General features: G+C 46.1%; 1 protein-coding gene across 5 annotated transcripts in view; it reads left to right on the forward strand.

Moving 5' to 3' along the window:
• LOC115060804 (sodium channel protein type 4 subunit alpha-like) overlaps nt 1-15801 on the forward strand; it is an 82236-nt gene that overhangs the window by 53067 nt on the left and 13368 nt on the right. For 3 of the 5 annotated variants that reach the window (XM_029528915.1, XM_029528913.1, XM_029528914.1), the window contains exons 18-23: nt 1020-1181; nt 1270-1464; nt 6682-6822; nt 6894-7014; nt 7194-7393; nt 12430-12553. In XM_029528915.1, the coding sequence (XP_029384775.1) occupies nt 1020-1181; nt 1270-1464; nt 6682-6822; nt 6894-7014; nt 7194-7393; nt 12430-12553 (943 nt within the window). The remainder of the gene's footprint in view (nt 1-1019; nt 1182-1269; nt 1465-6681; nt 6823-6893; nt 7015-7193; nt 7394-12429; nt 12554-15801) is intronic. The other 2 variants (XM_029528916.1, XM_029528917.1) reach the window with 2 other exon arrangements.

Below are 15801 nucleotides of genomic sequence, written 5' to 3' on the forward strand. Positions count from 1 at the left end.
TGAGTCACACGCTGGACGCACAACTACACACAACTTTTACTGACATTTCATGGTTACACCGATAAATGTGCCAACTGTACTGAGTGGACACATCAACCTCTCCAACATGGTTGCAATGATAATAAATGTGAAGAGGTGAGAAAAAGGAAAACACAATGAGCTGGTTGATTGACAGCTGACGCACCGACAGTGGTGGCGATGGGCGGGATGAGTCGCAGCAGGCGATGCAGTGATTGGCCGATGATTAGCAATGTCACACAAAAAACAAAAAGGGGGGGTCATCTGCTGCCACCTTTACACCGCGGCGGCAGGAAAACAAGAACAGGAAGACAGCTGTCAATATTGACCCCAAACGCACACACACACACACACACACACACACACACACACCCTCTTCAAGGCCGTCTGCGTCAGTCTCTCCAAGTGTCACTCTGGCTGTTGTCAAGTTCAGCTACAGGCAAACACACAAACCGATAAACAAGCGCTGTCATCCACTTTGATTCTTTGTTTCTGACTTCCATCTTTGTGTCTTTCTTTTTGTTGTTGTATTGTTGTATTGCTCTTTCTCTTATCCCTCTGATGTTCTTCCCTCTTTATCCTTGAACCTTTCTTCCTTTTTCTCTTCACAACAAAGATGAACAAAAGACTTTACAGAGACAAGAACACAACATGAACACACTTGTGTTTCACGTCAATAAAACTGGATTTTGTCCCACACACACTGACTGAAGACAATAGAAGCCAATAAATCAGTGGAGGAGTAGGGACATTTTCCCATAAACTTCAATGCAATTGGATTTCTTTTTCTCTTCAGTAGATAGAATGATGAAAGGCTTCCTTGTCCTTCTCTGACCCAGAATCCAGGTCCAGGTTTAGAGACACACATAAAATGAGCATTACATCCTTTGGTCTGTTGCCCCATTGCATGCTGGGAAAGTTGTCTAAATGTATACCAGTGGAGGCACCTGAAGAACGAGTGGACCTTTACTTTGAAGTTCTCTCTCTTTCTTTCCTGCCAGCTGCGGGTTTTCAAGCTCGCTCGCTCATGGCCGACCCTCAACACCCTGATCAAGATCATTGGGAACTCTATGGGCGCTCTGGGAAACCTGACGCTCGTCCTCGCCATCATCGTTTTCATCTTCGCCGTGGTCGGCATGCAGCTGTTTGGAAAAAACTACCAGGTAACGTATCTGACCTCTGACCTCTGACCAGGATGTCACGGGTGGGTGGAGCTTCAGACTGACCACATGAGGCCATGTCTTCGTTCAGGACTGTGTGTGTAAGATCTCGAAGGACTGCACTCTTCCTCGCTGGCACATGAAGGACTTCTTCCACTCCTTCCTCATCGTCTTCAGGGTGCTCTGTGGCGAGTGGATCGAGACCATGTGGGACTGCATGGAGGTCGCCGGGCAGCCGCTCTGCATTCTGGTCTTCATGCTGGTCATGGTCATCGGAAACCTGGTGGTGAGTGACCTCTGACCCCGTCTGTCTGGGAATGAGAGCATAAAGCTATTTACAGATCCAAAGAAGGACAGCTTCTGGATAAATCTGTTTATTGGTGAGGTTTGGTGAACAGACAGCAGCTGATGTGAGCTGGAGGGAAACATGGAGGAACCATGTGACTGCTGTTGTTGCTCCTGAGAGCTGCTGATCTGCCAGCCTGTCTCTTTAACCTGCTGACGTTTCTCCATCTGCGCTGATGCTCAGTCAGCCATCTTTCCACCTCGCTGTTACTGAACCAGCAGCTAGAGCTCCGATCAGGTGTTTGAGCTAACTGGAGCTAACAGTGAAAAAACTGGAGCTAACAGTGAAAAATCTGGAGCTAACAGTGAGCTAACTGGAGCTAACAGTGAGCTAACTAGAGCTAACTGTGAGCTAACTGGAGCTAACTAGAGCTAACAGTGAGCAAACTGGAGCTAACTGCGAGCTAACTGTGAGCTAACTGGAGCTAATCTGCTTTCTGTTTACTCTAAACTCAGTGGAACCTGCTGACATCTGGACATGGATGGAAAACACAACACCTGCTCATTCTTGCTAACGTTAGTGTAAGACTGGGTAGAAGTCTGTCATGATGCGGTCCTGCTCCACTGAGGATGAACTCCTGAAGTTAATGAAGTTTTCTCTGCCGCTTCATTTTCAGCTCTCTGTGTGTGTCTGTGAGTTTTCACCGTGTAGGACAAGCAGAATCACCTACACACCAAAGCAGAGAGCTCGTCTTGCCCGCCAGAGAAGGAGAAGAAAGATTTCCTTTCTTCTGATAACTATCTATCATCTCAACTGACACTGTACCCCCACACACGCACACAGTTGTCTAAAGCTCACTTTACCTGCCTCACTCAAAAATGGACCCCCCCCAGCAGGAGCAGTCACATGCACAGGGGAGTGTGTGTGTCAGTGTTTAAGTGCTTAAGTCTGTTTGTGCGTTGTTGTTCAGAGGAAACAGGAGGTTGTAACTGGAGAAGAGAAATGAAGGAAGGAAGACCACAGGGTCAGGGGTCAAAGGTCACTGATGGTCTGATCCAACAGAAGAGCTGCTGGAGCTCAAACTGCTGAAGAAGTTCATGCTGTTTCTGGTAGAAAGCTCAGAGATCAGTTTGTTGTGGACCTGCAGACCATGCTGGACTCAGTCTGAAGCTTTGGACAATGTCCTGCTGGGAAGGGAGGACAGCAACCTCTTCCTCATCATCTGCTGGACATTTTAGTAATCAGTCAAGGGCATCCTCATATTCAGCAGTCAGTGCAGTGACACACAGTGTGTTTGTGTGTCTGTGTGTGTGTGGCAGTAATACAGTCTCATTCATCTATTTAGCTTAATGGTCTCATGGATATTTAACAACCAGCTTGATAGGACACACAGTCAACAGCCTCTTATTCTTCTCTTGTCAGTGGCAGGAATTGTATCTCCCCCTGCAGAGGGGTACGCTGACCTGACTGAATGAATACACTGAAACGTGTGTGTGTGTCATAATGACCAACCCTTTCCAGTTCAGGTGATTTATCTCTTTAGAAACAGCCTCATTGTGCTCGGATCAGTGTGTGTGTGTGTCTGTTTTTTGGTATGAGATGCCGAGTGTCACACCTTGTGTCAGGCTGAGAGGAAGCAGGGAGCGAGGGAAGGAGAAGGGCGGAAGGTGAGACTGAAGGATCGAGTAAAGAAAAATGTGCAAATGAACTTTTTCAAAAGAACAAGGGAATAAAGGAAAGGAAGGAAGGAAGGAAGGATGAGGAAAGAGGATGGAAAAGAAGGAGAAAGGAAACCAAGGAGGGAAGCAAGGAATAATGAAGAGGAAGAGAGGACACTTTGTGACATCAGTCAGTTTCACTCTAACATGCCCTCACCATGGAAACGGTTGCCGCTGAGGATGTGATGCTTGGTTACCGTGGCGGTGAACCTCGTCAACTTCCATAAATTCCCAGAAGGCAGTGGGGCAGAGGACCAACAGATATTGTACCTGCCACACAAACACACACACACATTTGTGTTGTTTCTTATTTTTCCGAAAAACCACACACCAGTGCTACTGGTGTGTGTGTGTGTGTGTGTGTGTGTGGTTCCAGATGTTTCCAGCTGTTGCTGAGTCCCATTGCGTGTCACTGTTTCATTCAGTCAGCTCAGTCTTTCTCTGCTGCTCTATCCTGCAGACCTGGTTTCATGTGTGTCTGTGTGAGCAGATGTTTAGCTTGCTGTTTTTCTTTATGACAAACGAGCAGCTGAATGTGTTTCCCTGAGCCAGCACTCCATCGCTAACACACCTGCCATGAGACCGTCTTCCTCCTCTTCCTCCTCTTCCTCATCTTTTATGCTCTCATTAAATGTCTTCACCAGTTTTGATCGTTATTAAAATTTAAATTTCTTTTTCCTCAGAAAAACCTGACTTATTGATGAATCAGGTTCGCTCAGTTTTGGTGAGAAGAGCCTCCATGTTGTGTACCTGTCTAGTTTTGTGTGTCTGTGTCGCTCTCACTCTCACAGCAGTTTAGCGGTTTTCCCTCGCTCTTCTTCTCTTACTCTTTAAAAAACTATTTTCCCAGGAGGCTTTGCTCCAGGGGGTTCGTTGTGACGAGAAGGAGCATCAAAAACAGATCACGTTACAGCTCATTCATCACAGTGTGTGTGTGTGTGTGTGTGTGTGTGTGTTTCCAGGACAGCAGCTGTTTCCAAGACTCTCCTCAAATACCTGAGTTGAACCTCAGTCTGTATCAAAGACCATTAAACCCCCAAAGAAACAAAAATAAGGAAAATGTGGAGTCTGGTTTCTGTCAGCTCCTCTTCTGAAACCTTCAGTGTGGAATTTGTCAGTTGGCCATATTTCTTTGGAGGAAGACTCGAAAGTAGAGAATTCATTCAGAAAACATTGACTGAGCTAATGACTTCAAGGAGATGTACAGTCATTTCCCCATTGACTTCAATACAGTCGGACTCGTCTTTACAACCAGAACCAGCTCATAATATATTGAGAAGATGAATGAGTGAATAAGACAGCTGCTATTTGAAATAAAGTAAAAATGAAAAAATGATGTCGACCGGCGGCTCAGCTGTGTGTGTGTGTGTGTGTGTGTGTGTGTGTGTGTGTGTGTGTGTGTGTGTGTGTGTGTGTGTGTGTGTGGAGGGTTGGCCCACGTCCCCGGGCTAATTGGTACGATCCGCCTAACGAGTTTAACGAGGTGAATTGAGGGGATCAGGTGGTCCGATGTTCTGGAAACTAACACACAGACACACACAGACAGATGGCTGTTAGTGTCATCAAACATAAACACATCTGCAACTGATGCACGGACACAGATACACAAAAACGTCCGTCTCAGCTCCAGAGGAGGAAACTACTTGTCGGGTCGCACAGTCATGTCGCTGTTAGCTGTTAGCTAACATCACCCGCCATTTTAAAACCTCCAGTTTGTAATTTTCTTTAAGCCTTCCTGGTTTTTTGAAACCAGATTTAGAGGTGAAGGTGGATCTGACCTGCTCTGAACTCTCTCCTGATTGGGTGGTACAGTCTTTCAGTCACTCGGTAGCCCCGCCCCCTAACCCCTCCCCTTTCCTTCTAAATAGACATCATTTAAAAAATGAAATCATGTTGTATTTCAGCCTCAGACCATAAACTCATCAGAGAGGAGGAGGAACATTTTCCCATAGACTTCAGTCCAGTCTGACCAGTGGAGTCGCCCCCTGATGGTCAGCAGATAGAATGAAGGTTCACAGAGTCCTGGTCCAGGACTGTGTGGTTGTGTTGTTGTCGGTCACGCTGCAGGTTTATGTTCATGTATCTTAACTGGTTTCAGTCAGTAATCAGTGATGTTATCAGCTATTGACGAGCAGCAAGGTCATTGGTCGAGCTATCAGGGCATGTTGCTATGTTAACCAATCAACACCATTGATCTATTGGTGTTCGGGGGCAGCGCCGCAGCCAATCTGGCGTTGGCGTTTCAGGAGGGTGAAACCAGCAATCTGACAGGCGGACACCAATTAGTGACACAAACAACACACAACAGCACTGACTGGGATCAATCATGTTAGATTTACACACACACAGTTTGGTAGCTTTTCTGTTCATTCAATTTGATTTGTCATTTCAGGGATTTAAAATTGATTTCATTTCATTTGTTTTAAAGCTTTTTTGATTTTCAGTAAAATGATGAAAACAAAATGAAACAGATAAACTTTGGCAGAAGAATCTATTTTATTTTTAAAATGACAGAAATAAAAACAAACACGATCCATTTGTAAATCCAAGTTACACATCTGACACTGTAACACAACATGACACAAACAATTTCCTTTTTCTTACACACACACACACCGCCTGAGGTCACTTCGTGTTGTCAGATATTGACCCGTACAACACAACCAGAAACTGGGAAGCTCCAGCTGAGTCGATGCCCAGCTGTGTGTGTGTGTTGGTTTGATGTGTGTGATGTTGCCACAAACTTCAACAAAGACCAGGTTTAAGAGTCTTTAAGGATCTCAGGAGTGCCTTGGCGTGGAGGAACAGGTTTGAGGCTCTGGGCCTCCTCCTTCAGTCCAAAGTCATGATCATGTGCCTTTGAGCAAAAACCCAAAACGTCAGTGAGGCTAACTGTAATTAGAGGACACACACAGGAAGCTGCCACCTGATCCACCTGACCTAGAGACACACACTCAGCTGTGGTTAAAGAGAAGCTAATCTGGCTAAGAGCAGCACTCCAACCTCATGATCAGTTACCAGGAGTCCGTTCACTGGAAACTCTGATCCAGTGTGTCCAGTAACTTTACCCTTCATATTCAAATCCACCGTGGCATCGGCCCGTCGGCCATCTTGTTTCTATATAAACCAAAACATTTGGAGGAGAAGGTGGATCCGACCTGATGTGGACTCTATCCTGAGACTGAGACCATAAACTCATCAGGAAAATGTTTACTGAACAAATAAATCAGGGAGGAGTGACATTTTCCCATCGACTTCAACACACTCTGACTTCCCTTTACAGCCGCCCCCTGCTGGTCAGCAGAGAGGATGAGGGTTTATGGATCTTGATTCATTTGCTTCTTCTCCAAATATGGTTTCATCAGGTTTTAAAACCAAAACAAGATGGCTGACAGATCAGCATATACACGGCTGGTTTTGGTTGGCGATGATGATGATGTCATGTGACTGTACAGGTGTTCCGGTCTTTCACTGGCTCCCTCTCTCTCTTTGTCTCCAGCTGTTGAACCTCTTCCTGGCTCTCCTCCTCAGCAGCTTCAGCTCCGACAACCTGTCGGCTCCGGACGACGACGGCGAGATGAACAACCTGCAGATCGCCATCCACCGCATCACCAGAGGCCTGGCCTGGTGCCGCAGACAGGTACAAGTCTACCTGCACACCTGGGAGTCCGCTGTGAGGCTCATCGCTCATCGTGTGTGTGTGTGACGCAGGTGGTGGATTTCTTCAACGGGAATCTGAAACGACGTCGTCAGAAGCGAAAGGAGGCCAAAGCCATGATGAAGCTGAAACGCCTCAGTACGATCCACACCGAGGTCAACGGAGCCGTCATAGGTAACACACACACAGTAAGGGGGCATTCAAAGACACTGGGACATCTCAGAATTCAGGGTTGTGTGAGAATAAAAGCTCTGTAGATTTCAGTTAAATCAAACGTGCACCTGTCTGAGGTTTTAATTTGAAGGCGACCACGACACGTTTCCTCGCTCACTTTGACCCCGGCGCCATCACAGGTCGTCATGTGGAGAAGTACGTGGTGCCGGAGGAGGACAGCTACATGACCAACCCAAACCTGACCATCAGCGTCCCCATCGCCCCCGGGGAGTCAGACGTGGAGTTCCCCGAGGAGGAGGACGAGGAGGAGGAGGAGGGGGAGGAGGAGCAGAGCGAGGGCTCCGAGGAGGAGGAGGAGGAGGAGGAGGAGAGGGAGGAGGTAGGAGGACAGTCGCACCTGTTTGAACAAGCTCAGGTGTGTGAAGCTGTGGCTGCCCTGAGGTTACTCTGTAACACCAACCTGTCCGTCAGCTGGTGTGTGTGAGAGATGGTGACATCACAGCTGTGACATCACATGATGTCACAACCAAATGAGTCAAAATATTAGGAACCTTATTCATCAGGTTCACATGGAAACAGACTCTCTCTCTCCTCATCTCTTTATCTCTCTTTCTATAAACAGTATCTTTTTAATGGATGGACTGACTCACTTTATAGTGCGTGCACACACACACACGCACACACACGCACACACACACACACACACAGAGTAAGAGGGTCCCTCAGACAGAATTGGACGCCTCAGGCGGTGCATTATGGTCCAGCATTTTTCTCACTCTGCAACGCTGTGTGATGTGTTTGTGCTAAAAGGGTGCATATTAGTGTGTGTGTGTCTGTGTTGTATCTGTGGTTGTGTTATTTTGCCTCTATATATGTGTGTGTGTGTGTGTGTGTGTGTGGCTCCTGTCTCTCTTCATCTATTCAGGGGACAAAAGTTTAACTGAGCCACAGACACCTTGTGTGTGTGTCTGTGTGTACATGAACGTGTGCGTGAGTGCACGCAATTGTGTGTGTGTGTGTGTGTGTGTGTGTGTGTCCTCTCTAAGAGTTTGTGCCACATTTTTCAAAAAGTGTAATATCTCCTTTAGGAACAAAAGTCATAAAGCTAAAATGCCTTATTGTGTGTGTCTGTGTGTTAGTGTGTGTAGGTAGCAGCAGACGAGGAGGGAGAGGAAATCTTTCCTTGTTTCCTTTCTCCTCTCTTTGCATCTCACATGAAATGACAGATTTGTGTCGTGCCGTGTGTGTGTGTGTGTGTGTTACATGTGTTGTGTTTGTGTTCTTCATCACCTTTCCTCTTTAATCATGTTGTGCACCTGCTCCCCCCGTCTGTTTTTATCTTTGGGTTCTTCATGTTCCACATCATCTCTGATGTTCTCGTTTCACCTCAGATCCCCAGACTTCCCCCAGCAGCCCCCCCCCGCGTTCTGCAGCTATGTGATTCTTTGCTGTTGGTTTGTTTCAGCAGGGGGTGCCCCAGTCTGTCAATCGCGCTGTAGCCACACCCCCCAACGCTGATTGTGCCGTTAGGGGGCGGAGTCAGGTGACGCTTTGCTTTACAGTTATATCTATATTTTCTTCTTATTATAGAAAAGCAAGCTCTTCAGATGAATGAAGTGTCGTAGTTCTCGTCGTCTCTTTACCTTTTAATTAGGGATCTCATTTTAAGGTTGCCATAACGACTGTGAGAAAATGATAAATACCATCAGCTGTAACAGCGAGTTGTAATTGCAGTGAGAATAAATGAGTCTGTGGTGGTTTGTACCACAAACATTAAACACGTCTGCTTGTTTTTTTGCTACATATGTAATATTTTGGCATCTAAATAATTCATTTTCATTTAAAACAATGTGTTAGTCGCAGCGTGACCCAGATAGACGTGTAAATAATGTACCAACGAAAAGGTGAAGATGTGTGAATGAGGTCAGTCAGCAGTTTGGCTCAGCTGCAGCTCTTTGCACTGAGGGTTAGGTGAGGTTAAGACTCTCGTGGATCGTCGTGGCTCAGATGGGACTGGACTTGCTGTCCTGGACTCGGACCAGTTCCATATGTGACTTTGGACACACATTCATGACTCAAACAGAACTTTTCCAGTTTTCCTTCATCACCTGCCGTCATCTCTTAACGTTTAGACTCTTCGATGATTCCCCTCTGAGACTCAGATGAGACTTTTATTTTGTGGATAGAACCTCCATGAGGTTGTTGTTGACTTTTCTGTTCTAACGTCAGCCTTCTGCCTTTTTGGACTCAAACAGGAACTATTCTTATTATTCTGACTTAATAACGACCTTGTTGACTTTAAATGATTCAGACGTGACCTCACACGTCTTTGGCACGACCTTCGACACAACCTCTGAATGGGTCCTAATTTGTGACACAACACAACAGAACACCGTGAACCTGCCAGTAAAAGTTAGACAGAGCGGGAAAGAGCCAAAGACAGAGGAGAGAGAGAGAGAGTGGCAGAGCGAGCTGCCAGTTGTGTAGCAGTGTCAGCCTGCTCTCAGGTTGCAGGTCAATGATATGTGTTTGTTTTACTTATGCGAAGGATTCAATCCTTGACTAACACCAACATATTGACACTAAGCCTCTGTTTATTTATAGCTCTCTCACCCTGTCATTGTTCCTGGGTGTCTCTCGCCCTCTCTCTCACCTTTAGGTTGAGATTAGACTCTTACAGACTATTTTGATCCTCTAACTCTCAGATTGAACTGTCTGATTGTTCTGGGTGAGACAATTGTTTTTATTGAATCAGGCTTTTTTAGATTTTAGATTTAGTTTATTTATGAAAAAACAAAGTAATTCTGCAAACCGTGATGATGATCTGTATTAGATCGACATTCAGGAGTGTTTGATATGAAGATATAAAAAAGAAAGGAAAAGCTGATAAATCAGGGAGGAGGAGGGACATTTTCCCATAGACTTGGTTGGCCCCTGAAGGTCAGTAGATGGGCTGAAGGTTCCAGGTCCAGGTCTCCTCCTCTCTCTGTCTCTCGCAGCATCTCTCCCTCCAGGTCTTTTGTTTGTAATTTATTTGTGTACACAAACACGTCGCTGTAAATAGAAGCTGTTACGCAGCTCCGACTCTCCATTTTAATAGACTCCCTGTTTGGTTATGTAATGATTAAATACCTGACCTGCAGTTTTAATGGCGTCATAAATCACCGCCGTTTTTACTGCACCACGCCGCCTGAATCAGCTGCTGGAGGTGGCGGGAACGGCAGAGGTCAAAGGTCAGGCTGCAGTGTTAATGGCGGTGGAGCTAAAGACCGCCCCCTGTGTGTCGATGTTTTATTTGTCTGACCTTCAGCTCAGACTCCGCCCATCAATTCTGAGCTGAGACATGACGACACACAAGAAGAATCATCGTCATGGTATCAGTGTCAATCTGGAGGCTCCGCCCCCTGATTTATTCATCATTTGGGCTGAAATCCCTGATTTTGGGCCGCTGGTTTTATGATTTGTTTTAGTTTGTGACAGTTCTGAAACGAACCCCAGATTTATGCTGTTCTTTAGATGACAGATGAATTACAGTTCACTGATCCGCTTTGGTCTCCACCTGCTCGCTCGGTGTGGTGATTATTCTGTTCTCAGACTTCAACCTCAGTTTGCTGAGTTGTCGTCTCTTTTGTAGTTTGTTATGTTTCACCTCATCTCTGCGTTGGTGAGCAGTGAACGCATCGTTCCTGCTGAGTGATGAAGACCAACAACACGAGCAATGAGTGATGTTTGGGCGGTTGCCATGGCAGCCGTCAGTCGACTTTCGATGAAGCACACACACACTCGCGTAAACACACTTAGCTGTACAGTGTTGAAGGAGTGTGTGTGAGAGAATATGGAGGCCAGGACACACACACAGGAATGATAAGTAGCTACAGGATGTGTCCTGTGGCTTCAGTGTCTGTGATTGTTGAGATGACAGAAATGCCAATCTGGTTATAACAGACACACACACACACACACACACTAAAGGCCTCAGTCCAGTTGTGTATTTACTGTAGCTGTGTTAAGAAAGTTATCAGGTTGATGTTTTGTGTTATCGCTGAATGCATTTCAGTGTTCCCATAATCCTTTGCTGCACACGTACAATACGGCACCGCCGCTGTGATGTCACATAAGGACGACCACTGTGATTAAACTGTCCGTCAGCCATCTTGGATTTTTTAAACCGTATTCGGCAGAGAATATGGACCTTCTTGACCTTCTCTGGGCTCTCTCCTGATTGGACGGTGCAGTCTGTCAATCACACTAGAGCCCGTCCACCCATCTACGGCCTATTTTCTCTAAATGGGAGTGCCATTGGTGGACCAGACCGTCCTCTGGACCTGGGACACCGACGCTGACTGGAAGGGTCCAGAACAGAACAGTCCCAGGATGGCGAGCAGAGTCAGCTTCGCCCTGACGGAGGTAATCCGATCAGGAGCGTGTTCCTTCGCTGCCTTCAGCTCCTCCAGCAGCACAATACAAACAGCTTATGAATAGAAATACATTTAAACTGCTCATTATGGACGTCAACTGTCACAGAGCTTCATCCCAAGGCTGCTGCATCCGAGTGTGCGCCACTGGGTGGTGTGTGTCAGAGATTAGGTGTGTATTGACGTCGTTTGGGTTCATCCGTGTGTGTGTCCAAGGCTGGCATTCGTCACAGCGGCCGCTCTCTGTTCTCCGACTCTGAATGTATTCATGAGTTAGATGTTGACTCAGGTAGTTAGCTCACCTGCCCCCCCGCCACCGCACACACACACACACACACACACACACACACACACACACACCCTGCTGTGTCTTTGTCCACACTTTAACAAAACTTGCCAAATTTCCTTCCTCAGCTCTCAGCAGAAAACCTGCCTCCTATCCCTCCATCTCCGTCGGCCCTTTGTGAAGCTAAACTCCCATGATGCTTAGCAAACAGGGACCTTTGAAGTCAGCTGGTGGGGGCGGGGGGGTTTCCTGACGAGCGTTTTTTTTGCCCAGATCTCAGGGCGTCAAAGCGAACAGACGGCCGTCCTCCCGGTGGGGGGGGGACTCTCTGTTTCCTCAGCCAGGACTCCGCTCACTTACGTAAAGTAAAATCTGACTCATTCACCCTCGACTGCAGCAAAACCAAGCTGATGATCGCACAAAAGCAACACAAATCACACCTACAACAGCTCACCTGCTCCGGCTCTAAAGGTGGAGCAGGTCCAGACCGACCCCCACCCGACTGTCTGTTCTCTGTTTTTAGAGTTGGTCTTCTTTTTTTTTTTTTTTTTGAGAATGAGTAAAATATAAACTTAAGACCAAGTTGGTGCTTTAACTCAAAGCAGCACAGGCATCATGGGTAAATATTGTGTAACAGCGGCGGTAAAGTCTGAACTTCACGGTGGATTTGTGTTACGATGCTTCTGATTGGTCGTTTCTTTCTGCTTTTATCAGCAGAAAGACGATATCAGCCTATCAGAGGGCAGCACGGTGGACCTGAGGAAGCCCGGAGAGGAGGAGGATGAGTACTCAGAGACGGCTGAGGAGGCCATGGACCCCGACAACTGCTTCCCTGACAGTAAGAACACACACAACAGTGATATGCTGTGACTGACATCTGATATTTCAGTGTTTTGTCCAACTCTATTTTTATAGCACATTTAATCACAACATCAAAGTTCAGCAAAATCAACAAAAACCAGTCAAACGGAAGCCAAAACACGTAAAAACATCCAGCGGAGCACAAAGCCAGTTGGAGCAAATACAAAATCCAGGAAACTTAAAGGCCGCTGAATAAAAATCTAGATTTGAGTTTTAAAGCGTTCAGAGCTGAGCGATCCAGGATGACGTAAAGGCGATCACCATCACAAACTGAAATCTGTTGTGAAGTTCTGGTCGAAGTCTGCAGAGGATGTGACCTTGACCGAGGCGTCTTTAAAATCTGCTGCGATTATAAATGCGTCTGCAGCGCTGCACAAAGTAAACATGTCGGTAAATATAGCCTGTTTTCTTTCACCAACCATGAACCGGCTGCCCCAAAACTTTCACACAGATTTATGATCCTGCACCGGCAAACGCAGGTAAAACGCCGACACCTCGTTTCCTTCCTGACTCAGCCGGTTTGCTGCTGCGGCTCAGAGATTTGTCTTCAGGCGGCGGAGCTGGGAGCTCGTTCGAATTCCATAATTTCCATCTGATATTCAGCGTTTGAATCGGGCTGAGACAGATCGAGGCCGAGCAGCTGGACAAAAAGCTGCAGCCGTATCAGTCCGGCTCTCCTGGACTCCAGATCAGGTCTCAGTTTTGAGGGATGGCGGCTGCCTGCTGACAAGGACGCTCATGTTTACTGAAGTTTGGACAGAATCTCCAGTTTCACAGGACGACTCGATGTCAGACAGTGAGCCGAGACACTGAAGGTCACACATGGAGCCCATTTTTATAGATAGAACAGCTTATCTAAAAAAAAAAAGGTCCTCATCAGATTTTATTCAGCTCTGAAATAAAATCAGTTAGGTGATAAATTGATAAAATGTCTGAATAAAATAGGAGAGATGCACAAATAAATATTCCAAAACAAAGATTTTTATTTATTTCAAAGAACTTTGTATTTCTCTTTTTATTTTCATGATAAATTGAATAAGGGGGAATTTTAAGGAAGATATTTAATGTTGCGTCTTTAAATATTAATTAAAACAAAACAACAGGAGAACGATCCACCAGCTACAGCTCCACGTGATCATTATTCAGCCGTAGGAAACAATTAACCTGACACCGTGATCCAGATCAGACAGTCCAGCTTCCTGTTTCCTGTCTGCGTGCCAGGCGGCAGATGTTGAGTGAGCTTTGATTCATTTAGAAGATGGATGCCTCCATCGCCGCCCGGCTCTTCCTGAATCAGCAGGAAGACATCAGCTGCCGGAGGAGATCTGAACAGAACTGGTTCAGTTTTGTGTCAGACAGATGAAAGTCGAAATGACGACAGAGAGCGTCGAGAGAGTGAACGAAGAAGACACAAAACCATGAAGGAGGCCCGACCTTCGCTGAGAAACAGGAGGAACTCTGCAGGTGACGTCTCGACCTTTAGACGCTTTCCACAGATTTGGACCTCCGGCATGTTGCTGCCACCTGGACCTGAGTCAGCTCAACACCGGACCAGAACCGCCAGAGCGCTGACTCAGCAGAGCGTGTGTGTGTGTATCAGCCAGCTGTTGTAGAAGTAGGCCAGACCACACCAGCTGTGTGTGTGTGTGTGTGTGTAAATGTCAGGAGGAGGGTGTGTGTGTGTGTGTGTGTGTGTGTGCAGGCCGTCTGGAGTTGTCGAGTCCTTGCTGGATCTCACTGATCCGATCCGATCGGACTTTGTTTGTTGGTTCAGGTTCACCTTCAGTGTGTTGGGAGCCGTCACGCCGCAGCACCTTTTCATAGGCCCCTCCCAGTGATACACAAAGGTCAAAAAGTGTGCGACAGGTGTGTGTTGTTGTCGGCAACGGGCCAGAAACTGACACAATCTACACAAACTGACCTCGGTCTACACAAACCGACCTCAAACTACACAAACTGACCTTGGTCTACACAAACTGACCTCGGTCTATACAAACCGACCTCAAACTACACAAACTGACCTCAAACTACCTCAAACTACACAAACTGACCTCAAACTACACAAACTGACCTCGGCCTACACAAACCGATCTCAAACTACACAAACTGACCTCAAACTACCTCAAACTACACAAACTGACCTCAAACTACCTCAAACTACACAAACTGACCTCAAACTACACAAACTGACCTCAAACTACCTCAAACTACACAAACTGACCTCAGTCTACACAAACCGACCTCAAACTACACAAACTGACCTCAAACTACCTCAAACTACACAAACTGACCTCAAACTACCTCAAACTACACAAACTGACCTCGGCCTACACAAACCGACCTCAAACTACACAAACTGACCTCAAACTACACAAACCGACCTCAAACTACACAAACTGACCTCAAACTACACAAACTACAGAATCGTTGGACTTCTTTTAGAGCAGAAACATTAACATTCAGTGCAGGCCACATATTTATGTGTGTGTGTGTGTGTGTGTGTGTGTGTCTTCATGCTGTGATTACAAACACAAACAGCCGTGAGCCTCCCTGTTGCTTCGTCTGACTGTCAGTAAGACTGTGTGTGTGTCGGCCTGAATAATTATTCATCACGCTGGACAAAAAGGTTGTTTTGCGGCCGTGTTGATGAGCAGATTCAGATCAGATCAGATCAGATCGGTCAAATAAAGCGGAAACTGTTCTGACCACGTCATTAAATACAAAGATTGAATCAGTTCCAATTCATTCATTTGGCCTAATTATGGACTTTGTTCTTTGGAGGTGCAGCTGAATGTTTACAGATGTTGAATTTAACGGAAGGTTTGTTTTTTTACAGATTGGTGGTTTAATTTGTATTCATACTTTTAAAAACAAGGAGTCCATATTTTATTAATAATAACAATAACACTTTTTTTTTTTTTTGCTTTTCATTTTTCAGTATTTTTTCACACTGTTGTTAGAAACGAAGTGCCTTCATGGATCCAAACGTGTTTATGAGACAAAGGGACGAGGACTCTGTGGTCCAGGTCCAGACAGACACACACACTCAGTGTGGCTCGATTTCTCAGTATTTCAGTCTTATCTCCACACACACACACACACACACACACACACACTGTGCTGACAGCAGGCATTAGATTAGCTGCCCCATTAGTCCTGTAAATGCCAGCTCATTGGTTAATGTTGTGATGCTGCATGACACACGATTGAGAGGAAATATGTGCG

Source organism: Echeneis naucrates, chromosome 20 (genome assembly GCF_900963305.1).
Source record: "Echeneis naucrates chromosome 20, fEcheNa1.1, whole genome shotgun sequence".
In the NCBI taxonomy this organism is placed as follows: domain Eukaryota; kingdom Metazoa; phylum Chordata; class Actinopteri; order Carangiformes; family Echeneidae; genus Echeneis; species Echeneis naucrates.